The sequence below is a fragment of the Ornithorhynchus anatinus genome, chromosome 10 (assembly GCF_004115215.2).
Source record: "Ornithorhynchus anatinus isolate Pmale09 chromosome 10, mOrnAna1.pri.v4, whole genome shotgun sequence".
Lineage (NCBI taxonomy): Eukaryota > Metazoa > Chordata > Mammalia > Monotremata > Ornithorhynchidae > Ornithorhynchus > Ornithorhynchus anatinus.
In genome coordinates, this window is record NC_041737.1 from 52168255 (window position 1) to 52183238 (window position 14984).

Below are 14984 nucleotides of genomic sequence, written 5' to 3' on the forward strand. Positions count from 1 at the left end.
GGGGCAGATACAAGACAACGGGGTTGGGCACGGCTCCTGTCCCACTGGGGGCTCACCATCTAAGGGAAGGGAGAACAGGTATTTCACCCCCATTTTGCAGATGGGGATAAGATGGAGATCGGGCTTCCCCTCCCCCCAGACACCACTCCGGTAAAAATAAGTTGATCCTCCGACGGATGGATTTTCCTTCTAGCATCCCGCACCTCCAGGGCCCCGTTCAGATCCCTCGATCATTCTTGCCCAGAGAAGTCCCCTCTTCTTTCCCTTTCCCCTGCCTTGGCAATGACACCTCCTCCCCTCCTCTCCCACATCCCCTTGACCGGTTTCTCTCCTTCTCGGAGCTCTTCTCCCTCGGGTCGTTCCCTCCGGTCTTCTCTCAGCCCCTTCGCAGAGACGAGATCACGGCAACCTGGATCAAAGAACTAATTCTGCGCCTGCCCCATCCAGCTGCAGCATGGAATTCCACCGGGGGAGAGGCGGGGATGGGGAGGCCTCTCCCTTGACCTAAGTCACGGGAGTCAGAGTCTCGATTTGGAGCTCCACCACGAGGTGGACTGACGTGGAGTGACCGTCTGTCCCAATTTTGAGCAGGAATATTTGGGACTTTCCAGCCACCCCATCCAGTTGGTCAAAACTATTGGAAAATTTTGACCTGAGTAAAACCTATTCGGTGTCTCCTTTAAGGACCTTTCACTGCCCCACCTTCCGGCCTTGATCCCACAACTAATCTGAGAAGTAGCGTGGCTTCGTGGAAAAAGCATAGGTCTGGCAGTCAGAAGATTTGGGTTCTAACCCCAACTCTGCCACTTGCCTGCTGCATGACCTTGGGCAACTCACTTTAATTCTCTGTGCCTCAGTTTCCTCAACCGTGAAAGAGGAGATCCAACCCTGTTCTCCCTGCTCCTCAGCCTGAGAGCTTCTTGTGGGTCAGGGACTGTGTCCCACCTGATTAACTTGTCTCTACCCCGGGGCTTCAAACGGTGCTTGATGCATAGTAAACATTTCATAAACGCCATTATCATTAATCAGCCGAGAGCCACCAACAAGCTGGAGGGAGAGCCCTAGGAGCCTGGCTCTCCCCTTCCCACCTCGCTACCCAGTTGCAGCCTGCTGCCATCCCGCTACGGGGAGAAGCGAAGAAGTCCCCTTCACTCCAGCGTTCCCCTTTGATGGCGGGTGGTTCGTTGCTCAGCCGGGCGTAATGGGCGTGCGGCGAGTGGGTATCTGGGCAAGGGGGTGTGAGCGAAAAGATAATAATGATAGTATTTGTTAAATGCTTACTATGTGCCAGGCACCGTACTGAGCCCTGGGGCAGATAGGAGGTAATCAGGTCCGACACAAGTCCGCATCCCACGTGGGATTCCCAGTCTTAATCCCCATTTTACAGTTGAGGTTAATGAGGCACAGAGAAGCGAAGTGAGTCGCCCGAGGTCACACAGGAGAAAAGTGGCGGAACCGGGATCAGAACCCAGGTCCTTCTGACTCCCGGGCTCGCGTTCTATCCACTAGGCAACACTACTTCTCTTAGCACTTGGAAAAGAGCAAAGGAAGCACCCTGTGCAAAAAAAAGTTTACATTGTAATGGGGGAGATAGACCTAAAAATCTTTCCAGATAGTGGAATCAGAATCCCCCCTAGACTGCAAGCTCTTTCTGGGTAGGGAACGTGTTTGCCAATTCTTTTATATTGTACTTTCCCGAGGTCTTAGTGCAATGTTCTGCACATAGTAAATGCTCGATAAATACCACCGATTGATCAGAATAAATTGATGATTGTGCAGTTGATGACGCATGTATACCCAGCTGCTTTGGAAGGAAATAAATCAATCTCTATGCGTAGAGGTGGCTGGTTGATGGGGCACGGGGCATTGGGAAAGACTAGGGGAAGGCTCGTTGGAGGAAAGTTGATTTAGGGAGGGCCGCATCTCTAAGGAGAGCTGAGGTCCGGTGGATTTGGGGCCGGAGGGATTCAGGGATGTCCTTCGTCCCCCACCTCCTCGCCAACAGACCCTTCCCCTACTCAGCCCCTCGGCCCCCACCCCACCGTGATCTTTCTCACAGACAACCGCCTCACCGACCCCGGCTCCCTCACTATCCACTGTCCGGGAGTTTACCGCCCTGGCCAAGGACGACTCCTCCTCAATTCCTTCCCCACTCAATCCACCGGCGGTATTGATTGAGCGCTTATCAGGTGCAGAGCGCTGTACTGAGCACCTGCAAGAGGATGGCAGACACGATCCCTGCCCTACCTTCTCGCTTCGGTGACCATCCCTGGATCCCTGAGGCCGACGGGGGCCGGGGACGGAAACTGGAATCCCCGAGAGGACCGGGAGCCGAGTAGGAGGGGAGAGCTGGGGGCTAGGGGAGCCTGGGTCCCTCAGGAAAGGAGGGGCTGGGGCCCTTGGTTCCAAATAGAATGGGAAGAGTGTGAGATCACAGGGCCACGGAGGGGTCAGTTGGAGGGAGCGGGGGTCAGAGGAATGGGACGAGCAGAGGAGCCGGAGGGCCAGATGTGGCTGTGGTTCCTCCTCTGTTCCCTGCCGACCCCCGGGGAGGCCTCACTCTGTCTCCAGTGCTGGGAGGGGTTGGTGGAGTACGATCTGGAGATCCTGTTGAGGGGGGTGACGCCGGGACCCTCGGGGACCCCCAGCAACCTGGCCCATCGCCTCCAAGCCTTCCTCATGGACCAGAGGGCTCCGCCCAAACCCCTCTTCCTCGGTGAGGGCAGGGGAATGGGGAGGGGAGGGCAGAAGAGGGGAGAGAACGCTCACCGCCTGGCTTCCCCACCCTACTTCCTTCTCCCACCAGATCAGGATCGGCTCGAGTGGGAAATGGCTAAGCTGTTCGGCCAGCTGGATGCCGGAATCCAGGGAAACCAGGGGGGTGAGGGTCTCTGGGGGTGCTGGGGGCGACGGGATAAAGAGATCCGGGTACTCTGGCTGCGGGCCGGATGCTGGGCTCCTGGGAGCCGCTGACCCCTCCCTTGCCCCTTTTCCAGGCGAGGAGGCTCTGAGTTCTGTGGTGGCGACTCAGGGACAGAAATTCGTTCAGCATCTCTGGGAAGCTTCAGAAGAGCTGAAAGCAGAGGGTGGGCCCTCCCTCAGAACCTCCTCCCCCTCCACCGCACCCCAGATCCACCCACGTCTCCTCTCCTGCCCCTCTCCCCGGCCCGTTTCTTCATCGCGGCCTCAGTTTCCCCAGCCCGATCCCCTCAATCTCTTCCTTCTCGTCTTTTGCCTCCCCGTAGCCTGCAGCCCATCCTGCCGTGAGTCTGGGGCCCGAGGGAGTGGTGGGCCCCAGAAAGGCTGGGGGGCCGGGGGCAGCATGGGGAAGGGCTTGTCGTGAGACAGGGAGGGACTGGGGGGTCTCACCTGTGTCTGATTTCACCCCCTCCCCGACACGGTCCCACCCCAGGGCCTACTTTCCTGGTAGACGTGACCAACTGCGTCAACTGCCAGCGAAGCAACATGACCTGTGGGAACCCGGCCCTCTGCCCAGGTACCCGTCTCCGCCCCCCGGCCCCACCTTCCCCGATGCTCCCGGCCCGTCCTGGGCCCCTCCCCTGACTTCTCCCCCCATTTTCTCCCCCGCCTCAGAATCCTCGCTGCCTCAGATCATTGGCGGAGTAGCGGCCGGGCTCTGCGTTCTCGTAGCGGCGGCTGGACTGGGGTCAGCGGCTGCCAGCTTAGGCTGGATTCGGCCTCCTCTTCCCGCCCTCCCCCCAGACTCCCAGCGCTTCCCCTCTCCTCTCATCCCCCACCCACCCCCTCAGCTCGCTCTCTTCCCCCCCTTGTTGGTTGTCTAGTTTTCAGGCCTCAATCCCGGCGCCGATGCCTCCCATTCCCCCGCAGGTTTTATTTCCTCCTATGGAAGCGGAGGCACAGGGACCTCAAGGAGACAAAAGAGGCGACAGAGGGGCCTGGGGAGGCCGGCCAGGGTGGGGAGGATGGCAAGACGAACGTTAAATAAAGAGTAAATCGGAGACGGGATGGCTGGGACCTTGGGGAGGGAAGGGGGCGAGCCGCAAGCCCGGCGGTGGGAGGGGACGCCGAGGGCCGGGAGACTGGAGGAGAGCCGGGCACCGGGGGGCTTGGGGCCTGGGTCCGTCCCCCTCCTGCTGTGGTCTAGACAGGGTGGGGCGGGATGGGGCCGCGAGGGTAATGAGGGAGGGAGGGAAGGAGGGAGGAGGGGCGGGCAGGCTCCATCAGGTAAAGGCAGACACAGAGTCGCTGAGCTCGGCAAAGAGGATGAGGCCGAGGCTGAGGTCGGGGCAGCGGCCGAGGCATCCCCCGAACCCGGGCCCCCCCATGTTTCTGCCGCCACTGCTGCTGCTGCTCCCGAGGGTCTCGGTCCAGACCCCCACGGCGGACCCGGGGACGCTCGCGTTTGTGACGTCGGTGAGTACCGGTCCGGGGGGCCGGTTCCTCGGCCCGCCTCCATTTCGGGCCCACCCAGGCTTCCCCGGGCCCCGAGTCCCACGCTCCTGGTCCCGCCTCCACCTGCCCCCCGTCCCTTCCCTCCTCTGGGGCCCGCCTCCCCGACCTCTCCTGTGCCGCAGGTCTACCGGCACGGCGACCGGGCCCCCCCGGGCTCACACCCCAGAGACCACCACGCCGATGCCGTCTGGCCCCGGGGCCTCCAGCAACTCACACGGGTGAGGGGGCTAGGGGAAAGGGGAGAAGGGAGAGGACGGGAGGGGGACGGGGCGGAGGGGGCCGGGGAGGGGGCCGGGAGGGACACGCTGACCCCGGGCCCACCTTGCCATCGCCCCCGGCTCTTCCAGCATGGTCTCCGGCAGCAGTACGAGCTCGGTCGCTTCCTCCGGGCCCGATACAAAGGTTCCTGAGCGAGGAGTATCGGCGGGAAGAGGTGACCTCCGACCCCGGCCCCGAGACCGCCACCTTCCCTCTCCCGCTTCCTCAGAACCTCCCGCACCGGTGCCCCCCGAGCCTCTGCCTCCCCCACCCCAGCCCTCTCCCCGGTCACCCTCTCCCGGCCGGCCCTCGCTCTGACCCCCACCGCCTCGTCCACCCCCAGCTCTACGTCCGCGGCACGGACTACGACCGGACGCTGCTGAGCGCCCAGGCCAACCTGGCCGGCCTCTACCCGCCCCGGCCAGCTAAGCGTTGGAGCCCGGACGGCGACTGGCAGCCAGTCCCCATCCACACCGTGCCTCCCTCTCAAGACAAGGTCAGCACGAGGATGGCCGGGCGAGGCTGGGGGAGGAGGGGGGCGGATGACAGACCTGTGGCCAGGGCCGGTCCCCAGGACACGATCGCCACTGGGGAACCAGGGTGCAGACTTGGGGCTGAGGTCGAGAGACTGAGGCGGAGACGTCCAGCGGCACAGAAATAGAAGCAGGGAGAGGAGACGGGGGGACGGGAGATGAGGGGGAGAATCATGGAGGGATGGGAAGGTCCCTCACTCCTACCCTCTTCTCCCTAAAGCTACTGAAGTTTCCACTGCGGGACTGTCCTCGGTACCAGGAGTTGCTGGATCAGTCGACAGTAGGAGAGGATTATCAAGCTGCCCTGGAGGGCCAGAGGGTGAGGAGGGCCCGAGGATTGGGGGGCTGGGGTGGGGGCCGCCGGGGAGGGTCTCAGGAGGACACCCCCCGTTCCCAACTCTCCTCTCAAGTGAATCCGAGAGCGTGGCTGGCTTTGGGGTTTAATGGTGGTCCCTGGCCCGTTAGGGAGAAAGTCAGGGAGGTAGAAGAAGCGGTGTGGCCTAGTGGAAAGGGTCCAGGTCTGGGAGTCAGAAGGACTCAGGTTCGAACCCTGGCTCCGCCACGTCTGCCGTGTGACCTCGGGCAATTCAATTCACTTCTCTGGTCCTGTTACCTTAACTGTAAAATGGGCATTAAGACCGTGAGCCCCACGTGGGACAGGGACTCTGTCCAAACTGATTAACTTGTATCTACCCCAGCGCTTAGAACAGTGCTGGGCACATCGTAAGCACTTCACAAGAACCATTCACATTCTCATTATATTAGAAGGGAAAGGAAAGGAGGAAAGGTGGCCCATCCCGAACTTTAGCTCAGACATTGAGGTGGGCTGTCGTCGCACGGAACCCCCCAAGTCGAACTGCCCTCTTCTCCCGCACTGGACGGGTCACTGAGCCGATCCAGGAAGGGCCTGGCTTTACGCTCACGAGGTCCAGTGTGGTCTGGTGGCGAGAGCACAGGACTGGAAGTCAGGAGACTTGGGGTGACCTTGGCCAAGTCACTCCAACCGGGCCTCCCTTTCCTCACCTGTCAAATGAGGATGAAATCCCTGTTCTCCCTCCCCATTAGGCGGTGAGCCCCAACCGGGACAGGGACCGATGTGATTGTACTGTATCCACCCCAGCGCTTGGCACAGAGTAAAGGGTCCCACAAATACCACAACCGATTCTGATACTCTGCTCCTCCCACAGAGTCTCCTATAAGATCTGGGGAAAGTGACAGGCCTAGAGCTGGTGGGGGCTTCGCTGCACCGCGTCTGGAGGCTCCTGAACACCCTGCTCTGCCAGGTTGGAACCCCCAAGGCTCTGAGTATCCCATCTCCCAGGACTCTCCCCACCCAATCTGTGTCTTCCCCATCCCTGGGACTGCCCCCGGGCACGCGCTCTCTCTCTCTCCCCGCATCTCTCCCTCTGTCTCTACGTGTGGTTCAGTACCTCTCCCGTAGCGAGGGTCCCTGACCCGCCCTCCCTCCCCCAGCAAGCTCACGGACCGGGGGTGAGTAGAGCCGCAGCCCCGTGGGGAAGGGCGGGGCCCTGGGGGGGAGAGACCGAGGCCCATCTCCCGCCGCCTCGCCCCACACAGGGATCCTGCTGGACGCCATCCTGGCCAACTTTTCCCGAGTCCAGCGGCAGGGGCTGCCCCTGAGGATGGTGATGTACTCAGCCGTGAGTGCCCAGGGTAGGGGTGGGAAAAGGGTTAGCCAGCGGGGGCGGGGAGGGCATCTCTAGAGAGCCCCTCTCCCCCGCACCTCGGTTCTCTTCCCAGCACGACAGCACCCTGCTAGCTCTGCGGGGGGCCCTGGGGCTGTACGACGGGCACCATCCGCCCTACGCCGCCTGCCTCGGCTTCGAGTTCAGACGACATGGGGAGGAAGATCAGGGGTGAGGACGGCGGAGGGCAGACTCCGGTGGCGGGGGGTGGGGATGAGTCCCGGGAAGGGGCCCCGCCAAGTTCTCACCTCACCCTGCGACCCCCCTCTCCAGGAACGTGACCGTCTCCCTCTTTTAGCGGAACGACACCGCCGGGCCGCCGCTCACCCTCGCCTTGCCCGACTGCCCCGGCCCCTGCCCCCTGAGCCGCTTCCTTGAGCTGACGGCCCCCGCTCGGCCTCCCCGAGACGGCTCCCCTTGCCGGCGCCCAGGCCGCGCAGGTCAGGTCTCCCCGAACCCCCCGCCCCTCGGCGATTCGCCTCGGCTGGGGACTGCCGGGTGGGAGGGAGACCTGATGGGATGCAGCGGAGGAGTCTCGCGTGCTAACTCCCACCCTTCTTTCCTCTTCTCCGCCGCCCCCGCCACAGACGCCGTGGTGTCCGGGCTGGCCGTGGCTGTCGGGGTCCTGACCGCGCTGAGCCTGGGGCCGACGGGGGTCCTGCTGTGGGGATGGGGCTGCCGCCGGACGGGCGGTGGACCCGTCTGAGCCCCAGGGTACCGCCCTCCCCGCCCCCCCGGCGCCCGTCGGACAGAGTCGATCCCCGACGCGCCGCGGGGCACCAATAAACGAGGGACGAGAAGGTGCCTGTTGTCTGATTTCTCCCTGTTCCGGGTAGGGAGAAGCCTTCTGCCCCAGACCACGTGGCTCACACTTTTCAACTCCAGGCCATAAGAGATCTCTCAAAAGGACCACTTATGTTTATTAAGGGCGGGGAGGAGGAAGACCTAAGGGAGCGGAGAGGAGCCTTTCAACTTTAACGAGGGGCGGGGGGGGAGGAACCCCAAAAGTTGCTCCCCCGAGGGGCCTTTTTTCTCACCCATCCACCCCTTCTACAGGGGCCCCCGACCCAAATGGAGGACCTAGACATCCTCCTGCCCAGAAAGCTTGTCCAATTCTCCCCGCTCCCTACCCTCCGCCTGCCTCACGCTCCACGGCTAGCTGCCGGCCTCCAAGGGACGTGGCTGCCAGAGGGGACTGGGGGCAGTGCTGGGTAGACCAGGGTACCCCTCTAATCCACCTATCTCTGCCCCTCCTCTCCCTCCCTTCTCTTCGGACTCTCGCCTGGGGGGCTCCCTCCTGTTCAACCAATGCCAAGGTGGGGATAACAAAAAAAGGGCTGAACCGAGGCCTGACCAGATGCTGAAAGCTGCCAGAGCGGAGGAAGACCGCTGGGGTTCCGGTGTCCTCCCGGCGTCGGCTCAGCTGAGAAGAACCGAGGAGACTCTACCGAAACACCAAGCGGGGCTGGAGTCGCCGACTCCGTTTCACTTCAGGGAGTGGAATGGCCGATCCCGGTGGGCCTCGTGCTCTTCGAAACGCGGGAGGCCACAAAATCTTCAAATTCCTCCAGGCTCGAGTGGACACGGTCAGGCATGGGCTGGTGCGGGGCGACCAACTGCCTCAGCTCGTCCAGGCCCACGGAGGTCTCTGGACCGGAGACGGCAGCGCCACCGCCTTCGCCTTGGCGTCATCGGCACCGGTTGGCCCCAACGTCTCACGGGCCGCGCGCGTGGGCGGGAGCTGGCCGGGTCCCTCCTCCCCGGGCCACACGTCCTCCCCTCGCCTCCAAAGCCACTCAGTTCCTCTCCCGGCAACGGAAGCCGCTGGCTTCAAAACCCCCGACGCCCGGGAGCCTCGCCCGACTCATCGCTTCCCGCTGGATCGCGGGGCCGGAGAAGGGGACGTTCTGGGCCCACGGGTCCCGTGGCCAGGCCACCCGAGGCCCCGTCCATCTCCCGGAGGTTGTTCAGCCGCAGCCCCCGTCAACCTGACGATTCTCTCCCAACTTGGCGATGATGAACTCCTCGGCCGCTTCCGCTTTCTTGCTCCGCCCCTCTCCACTCCGTACAGGCTCTCCGGTGTCCGTTGCAGGGAAAACTGCCTCCGTCTCCGTCTGTCACTCATGTCGGCCCGCGCCTGGCCCCGGTTCGGTGGACGAAACGGAGTCAGGAGGTGGCCACGGCCCTCCCCACAACCGAGCCAGATCTCCGCTCGCCGGCACGTCCCGGACCGGGGTCGCTCCCTTGACCTTCACGGTTCCCTGGTGCTTGACAACCTGAAATCCATTTTAAGAGAGAAGGTTGTCACTCGTTTGACATTTAGAGCCCTTAGGAACTCTGCACAGAGGGACTTTCCAAAACTTTAGTAAGCACAAGTAATCTGTTATGGTGATGTCTCCACCTTTCAGTCGCTGAGTGAGGTCCGACTGTGTGCAGAGCACTGTATCAAGCGCTTGGGAGAGTCCAACAGAGTAGGAAGACCCGACGCTGGTCCTCAAGGAGCTGACAGTCTGGCGGGCAGGGTGGGAGGAGGAAGACGGGGAGGAGATTCTGGGCTGCTTATCCGGTGCCCTCCCTTCCTCCCACGGCCCTCAGACACCACCTGGGTGGCTGAAGTTCTGAGGCCATTCATTCGTTCAGTCGTATCTACTGAACGCCTAGAGAAGCAGTGTGGCTCCGTGGAAAGAGCCCGGGCTTGGAAGTCAGAGGTCGTGGGTTCTAATCCCGGCTCCGCCCCTTTCAGCCGTGTGACTTTGGGCAAGTCACTTCACTTCTCGGTGCCTCAGTTCCCTCATCTGTCAAATGGGGATGAAGATGGTGAGGCCCACGTGGGACAACCTGATCACCTTGGATCAACCCCAGCGTTGAGAACAGTGTTTTGCACATAGTAAGCGCTTAACAAGTACCATCATCATTATTACTATTATTACCCCAGCGCTTGGAGCCGTGCTCAGCACCGAGCAAGCCCTTAACAGAGGCAGCGTGCCTCAGTGGCAAGAGCCCGGGCTTGGGAGTCAGAGGTCGTGGGTTCGAATCCCGGTTCTGCCGCTTGCCAGCTGGGTGACTGTGGGCAAGTCACTTCACTTCTCCTTGCCTCAGTTCCCTCATCTGTCAAATGGGGATGAAGACTGTGAGCCTCACGTGGGACAACCTGATGACCCCGTATCTCCCCTTAGAACAGCGCTTGGCAGATAGTAAGGGCTTCACAAATACCAACATTATAATTATTATTATTATTAAAATGGGGATGAAGACTGGGAGCCCCACGTGGGACAATCTTGTATCCACCCCAGTGCTTCGAACAGTGCTCTGCACGCAGTAAGTGCTTAACAAATACCAACATTATCATTACTATTATTATTATTATTCTCTGGGCCTCAGTTCCCTCACCTGGAAAATGGGGATGAAGACTGTGAGCCCCACGTGGGACCTGATGACCCTGTACCTACCCCAGCGCTTCGAACAGTGCTCTGCACACAGTAAGCGCTTACCAAATACCAACATTCTTCTTCTTCTTCTCTCTGGGCCTCAGTTCCCTCCTCTGCAAGATGGGGATTAAAAGTGGGAGCCCCACGTGGGACAACCTGATCCCCTCGTATCCCCCCAGCGCTTAGAACAGTGCTCGGCACATCATAATAATCATGTTGGTATTTGTTAAGCGCTTCCTATGTGCCGAGCACTGTTCGAAGCGCTGGGGGAGACCCAGGGGAATCAGGTTGTCCCACGTGGGGCTCCCAGTCTTAATCCCCATTTTACAGATGAGGTCACAGAGGCTGCCGCAATGACTGCGGGGCCTGTCGGGCTCGTACTATGTGCGGGGCCCTGCGCTAAGCGCTAAGGACAGGCCCGGGAGAGCAGGGCGTCGAACCGACCTGTCACTCACCTCACAAGGCCCGGCGGGACGGTCGGCGGCAGCGCGCATGCTCGGGAGGGGGGGGGGAGGGGCGGCGGCGCCGCGCATGCTCAGGGGGCCGACGGCAGCGCGCATGCTCCGGGGGGGGGGGGGCCGGCGGCGCCGCGCATGCTCAAAGGGACGGCGGCGCCGCGCATGCTCAGGAGGCCGGCGGCGAGCGCGCACACGGGGGCGAACCTGCGCGACGTGCGCGCCCGCGGAGACGGCGTCCCCCCCCCCCGGCGTGCGCGCGCTCGCGCACGGAGGCGTCCCCCGGTGGCGCGCGCGCGCGCGGCCCCTGAGGCCAACGCTCTGGTCCCCAGCGGACCTGACTCTCCTTTCCTCTCGGGAAATAATAATCATCATTAATGATTATAATGGTATTTGTTGGCCGGATAATAATAATAATGTTGGTATTTGTTAAGCGCTTACTCTGTGCAGAGCACTGTTCTAAGCGCTGGGTAGACCCAGGGGAATCAGGTTGTCCCACGTGGGGCTCACAGTCTTAATCCCCATTTTACGGATGAGGTCACTGAGGCCCAGAGAAGTGAAGTGACTTGCCCACAGTCACACAGCTGACAAGTGGCGGAGCCGGGATTCGAACCCATGACCTCTGACTCCATAGCCCGGGCTCTTTCCACTGAGCCACGCTGCTGTTCTAAACGCTGGGGGGGGAGCGGAGCAGATACAAGGTCATCAGGTTGTCCCACGTGGGGCTCACAGTTCGCAATCCCCATTTTCCACATGAGGCCACTGAGGCACAGAGAATAAGCATAATAATGTTGTTGGTGTTTGTCCAGTCATTCATTCAATAGTACTTATTGAGCGCTTATTATGTGCAGAGCACTGGACTAAGCGCTTGGAATGGACAAATCGGTAACAGATAGGAATAATAATGTTGGTATTTGTTAAGCGCTTACTATGTGCCGAGCACTGCTGTGCTAAGCGCTGGGGGAGATACAGGGTCATCAGGTTGTCCCACGTGAGGCTCACAGTCTTCATCCCCGTTTGACAGATGAGGGAACTGAGGCACAGAGAAGTGAAGTGACTGCCCCACAGCTGACAAGCGGCGGAGTGGGATTAGAACCCATGACCTCGGACTCCCAAGCTCGGGCTCTTGCCACTGAGCCACGCTGCATCTCCTTCCTCTAGGGAAACACCAGAGCGTCCTGGGGGATGGATCTCCTTCCTTTCGGGCAACGCCAGAGCGTCCCATAGGATGGATTTCCTCTCCTTGCGGGAAACGCCAGAGCCTCCTGGGGGATGGATCTCCTTCCTCTCGGGAAACTCTGGAGCATCTCGTGGGATGGATTTCCTCTCCTTTTGGCAAACGCCAGAGCGTCCCATAGGATGGATTCCCCTCTCCTTTCAGGGTACACCAGAGCATCCCGTGGGATGGATCTCCTTCCTCTCGGGAAACTCCAGAGCGTCTTGTGGGACGGATCTCCTCTCCTTTCGGGAAAGGCCAGAGCCTCCCGTGGGCTGGATCTCCTCTCCTCAGACCCCTGGAGAGAGCCATCCCTAGCGGGAAGGGGCGCAGTTTGGCTGAGGCACAGCGCTGAGCAGGCCCGAAGGGGGACGGAGACCCTTCCTCCTTTCTCCTTCTCCGGGTGGGAGGGGAGGCAGTGGCGCACGAGCAGGTGACGCGGCACCGAGCGACCTCACTAAGCGGGAGGAATGGCCCCGCGACCCCTCACCGGAGGGTTGTGCGGAGGGACGGGGCCCCGGGTGTCAGGAAGGCGATGCGGGGGGAAGGTTGGGCGGAAGAGGCCGATGGGCCAGAGGCCTCCCCCAGGATGGGCTTTTCCCCAGGGTGACTCCCCCCCCGAGTTGGATTCGTCACCCCGCTGACCCCGCACTCCACAGTGCCTGTTGTAGGGCTTAGCTCCTGGGACCCCGGGCCCCAGGCGGCCAGTGGTGGTGCGTGGAAAGCCACGGGCCTTTCTCCAGCAGGACAGCGATCGGCGGATTGGGCAGGTGGCGATGATTGATTTGACTTGGAAAGCAGTGTGGCCTAGCGTCAAGAGTCCGGACCTGGAAGTTAGAGGGCTTGGGTTTCTGATCCTGGTCCTGCCCTTTGGTACGTGACCTTGGGCAAGTCGGTTTGCTTCTCTGAGCCTCAGTTACCTCATCTGCAAAATGAGGATTCAACACCTGTTCTCCCTACTTGGACTCTGAGCTCCATGGGGAACTTGATGATCTTTTATATACCTCGGGGCTTAGCATATAATAAGCACTTAAAGACAATTACTATTATTTATACTAATTCTGTCTCCTGTCCTAGACTCTTATAGTGTACTCTCCCAAGTGCTTAGTGCAGGGCTCGATAAATACCATTGATCGCTAAAGCACCGGGGTAGAGAGCAGTACGGTCAGATGAGACACTGTCTCGTTCTCACTTGGGACTCACAGTCTAAAAGAGGGAGCAGAGGTATTTAATCCCCATTTTACAGAGGAAGAAACTGAGGCCCGGGGAAGTGGTGACTTACCCAAGGTCACACAGCTGCTAAGTGGCAAAGTGGGAATTAGAACCCAGAGCCTTCGACTCCCAGATCCATGTGATACCTACTGGGTCAGGCTTCTTCTCATTGTCCTTTAGAGCCTCTGAAATCAATTTTGCATAGTAAAAACCCAACCTTTTTTTTTTTTTTCCATTCTTCTTTTAAATGATTGATATCCATAATACTGAGTCATCCTCATCGGTTGAGAGTAAAATGCTAGGGTCAAACAGTGTGATAACATGATGGGGGAAGAGCAGAAGAACATCAGTAATGAGGAAAGACGGGAGTGGGGAGTGAATCAGATCCAAGTGGGGAAGGGGCAGAATGATCTGGGACTGGAGCCGGCTGGGGACGTGATGCCCGAAATCAGCGTGTATTGAGGGCAGGACCCCGAATTGCGATCGCAAACAAAATAATTGTGGTATTTTTTAAGCATTTTCCATGTTTCAAGCATTGTACTAAGCACTAGGGTAGAAAGAAGATAATCAGGTCCCACACGGGGCTCACAGTTTAATGAGGAGGGAGAACAGATATCAAATCTCCATTTTGCAGATGAGGGAACTGAGGCGCTGGGGTTGGACGCAGTCCCTGTCCCACGAGGGGCTCCCAGTCTTAATCCCCATTTTCCAGATGAGGGAAGTGAGGACCAGACAAGTGAAGTGACTTGCCCAAGGTCACACAGCAGACAAGCGGGGGAGTTGGGGAATGGGACGACGGAATTAGAACCCATGCCCGTGCCCTTTCCGTTAGCCCGTGCTGCTTCTCTATCTAAGTTGTCACTGGAGTCTGTACCCTTGTGGCTGGAGGTGTGACCGTGGGGAAGGATTCTGCGATGGCAACTCTTTCTGTGTCTACGCATATCCGTGCCTGACCCCATCCCCCAAATCTCATCCTTCTAGTACCCCCGTGAATTCAGTCCCTGTAGAAACTCTTGCCTGTCCCATCCTTGGCTTGCTCGGGGTGTTTGTCCCGGCGGGGACGGCAGAGTTGACTTCTCACTCCCGATGCCAGTCCGTTGCCCGGAGGGCAGGGAAGGGGGAAGTCGGGCGATGATGGCCCGCAGGTCCGGTCAAGTGCCCGAGTCCACCCCTGTTGGCCACCTTTTAGGGGGCTCCATGGGGATTTCCGAGCGGTTCTCTCAGCCTTGATGAGCTGACCCCCACGCCCCCAGCCCCCTGCAGCTAGGTGTAGCCCAAGCCAGGAACGAACCTCGGGTCCTCACCGACTCCACCGCCGTTCTCCACGTGGCATCCTCGACCGGCCCCTTCCCTGCCCCTAGAGAAGGCACAGGCGTGTGGCCTCACGAACCCAGCCCTCTTGGCCTCGGTGCTCTAATAAATTAGGGATCGGGGCCGTGCAAGGAGAAGGCTCGGGGCTGGTGGGGAGGTTTGAGAGATTACAGGTCGGGGACAGCTGTTGATGTTGGTTTAATCTGACACCTGCAGCTCTACACAGTGTTCCACCTGATTGCTCGAACCCAGGTCCTGGCTCCTCGGGGTCTCAGGTAACTGAATCAACCTCCCGGAGAACTGACGGGCCTCGGGTCGAGGGCGTGCGCGAGCGGGGGTGGTGCTGGGGCGGTGGGGGGAGGTGTCCCCGTGTCCTGACCATTCCAGGGGCTCGGGGGTCCCGATTCCTGCATTTCCTTTGCTTCCCGAAG

At 60.3% G+C, this 14984-nt stretch overlaps 2 protein-coding genes across 2 annotated transcripts; both read left to right on the forward strand.

Annotated features, from left to right (window-relative positions):
* The first annotated feature begins 2433 nt into the window (after positions 1-2433).
* TEX51 (testis expressed 51) lies at positions 2434-3982 on the forward strand. The gene is made up of 7 exons (XM_029073074.2): positions 2434-2716; positions 2807-2881; positions 2997-3086; positions 3246-3263; positions 3413-3496; positions 3595-3667; positions 3850-3982. Exons 1-7 carry the CDS (start codon positions 2479-2481, stop codon positions 3965-3967), a joined length of 696 nt encoding a protein of 231 aa, XP_028928907.1. The 5' UTR covers positions 2434-2478; the 3' UTR covers positions 3968-3982.
* A 213-nt stretch (positions 3983-4195) lies between these two features.
* Positions 4196-7735, forward strand: ACP4 (acid phosphatase 4). The gene is given in 11 exon segments (XM_039913383.1): positions 4196-4395; positions 4557-4652; positions 4782-4833; positions 4836-4867; positions 5036-5188; positions 5446-5575; positions 6426-6671; positions 6804-6886; positions 6987-7102; positions 7205-7371; positions 7519-7735. Coding segments are annotated over 11 exon segments (1344 nt in total). The 5' UTR covers positions 4196-4245; the 3' UTR covers positions 7638-7735.
* The last annotated feature ends 7249 nt before the right edge of the window (positions 7736-14984 follow it).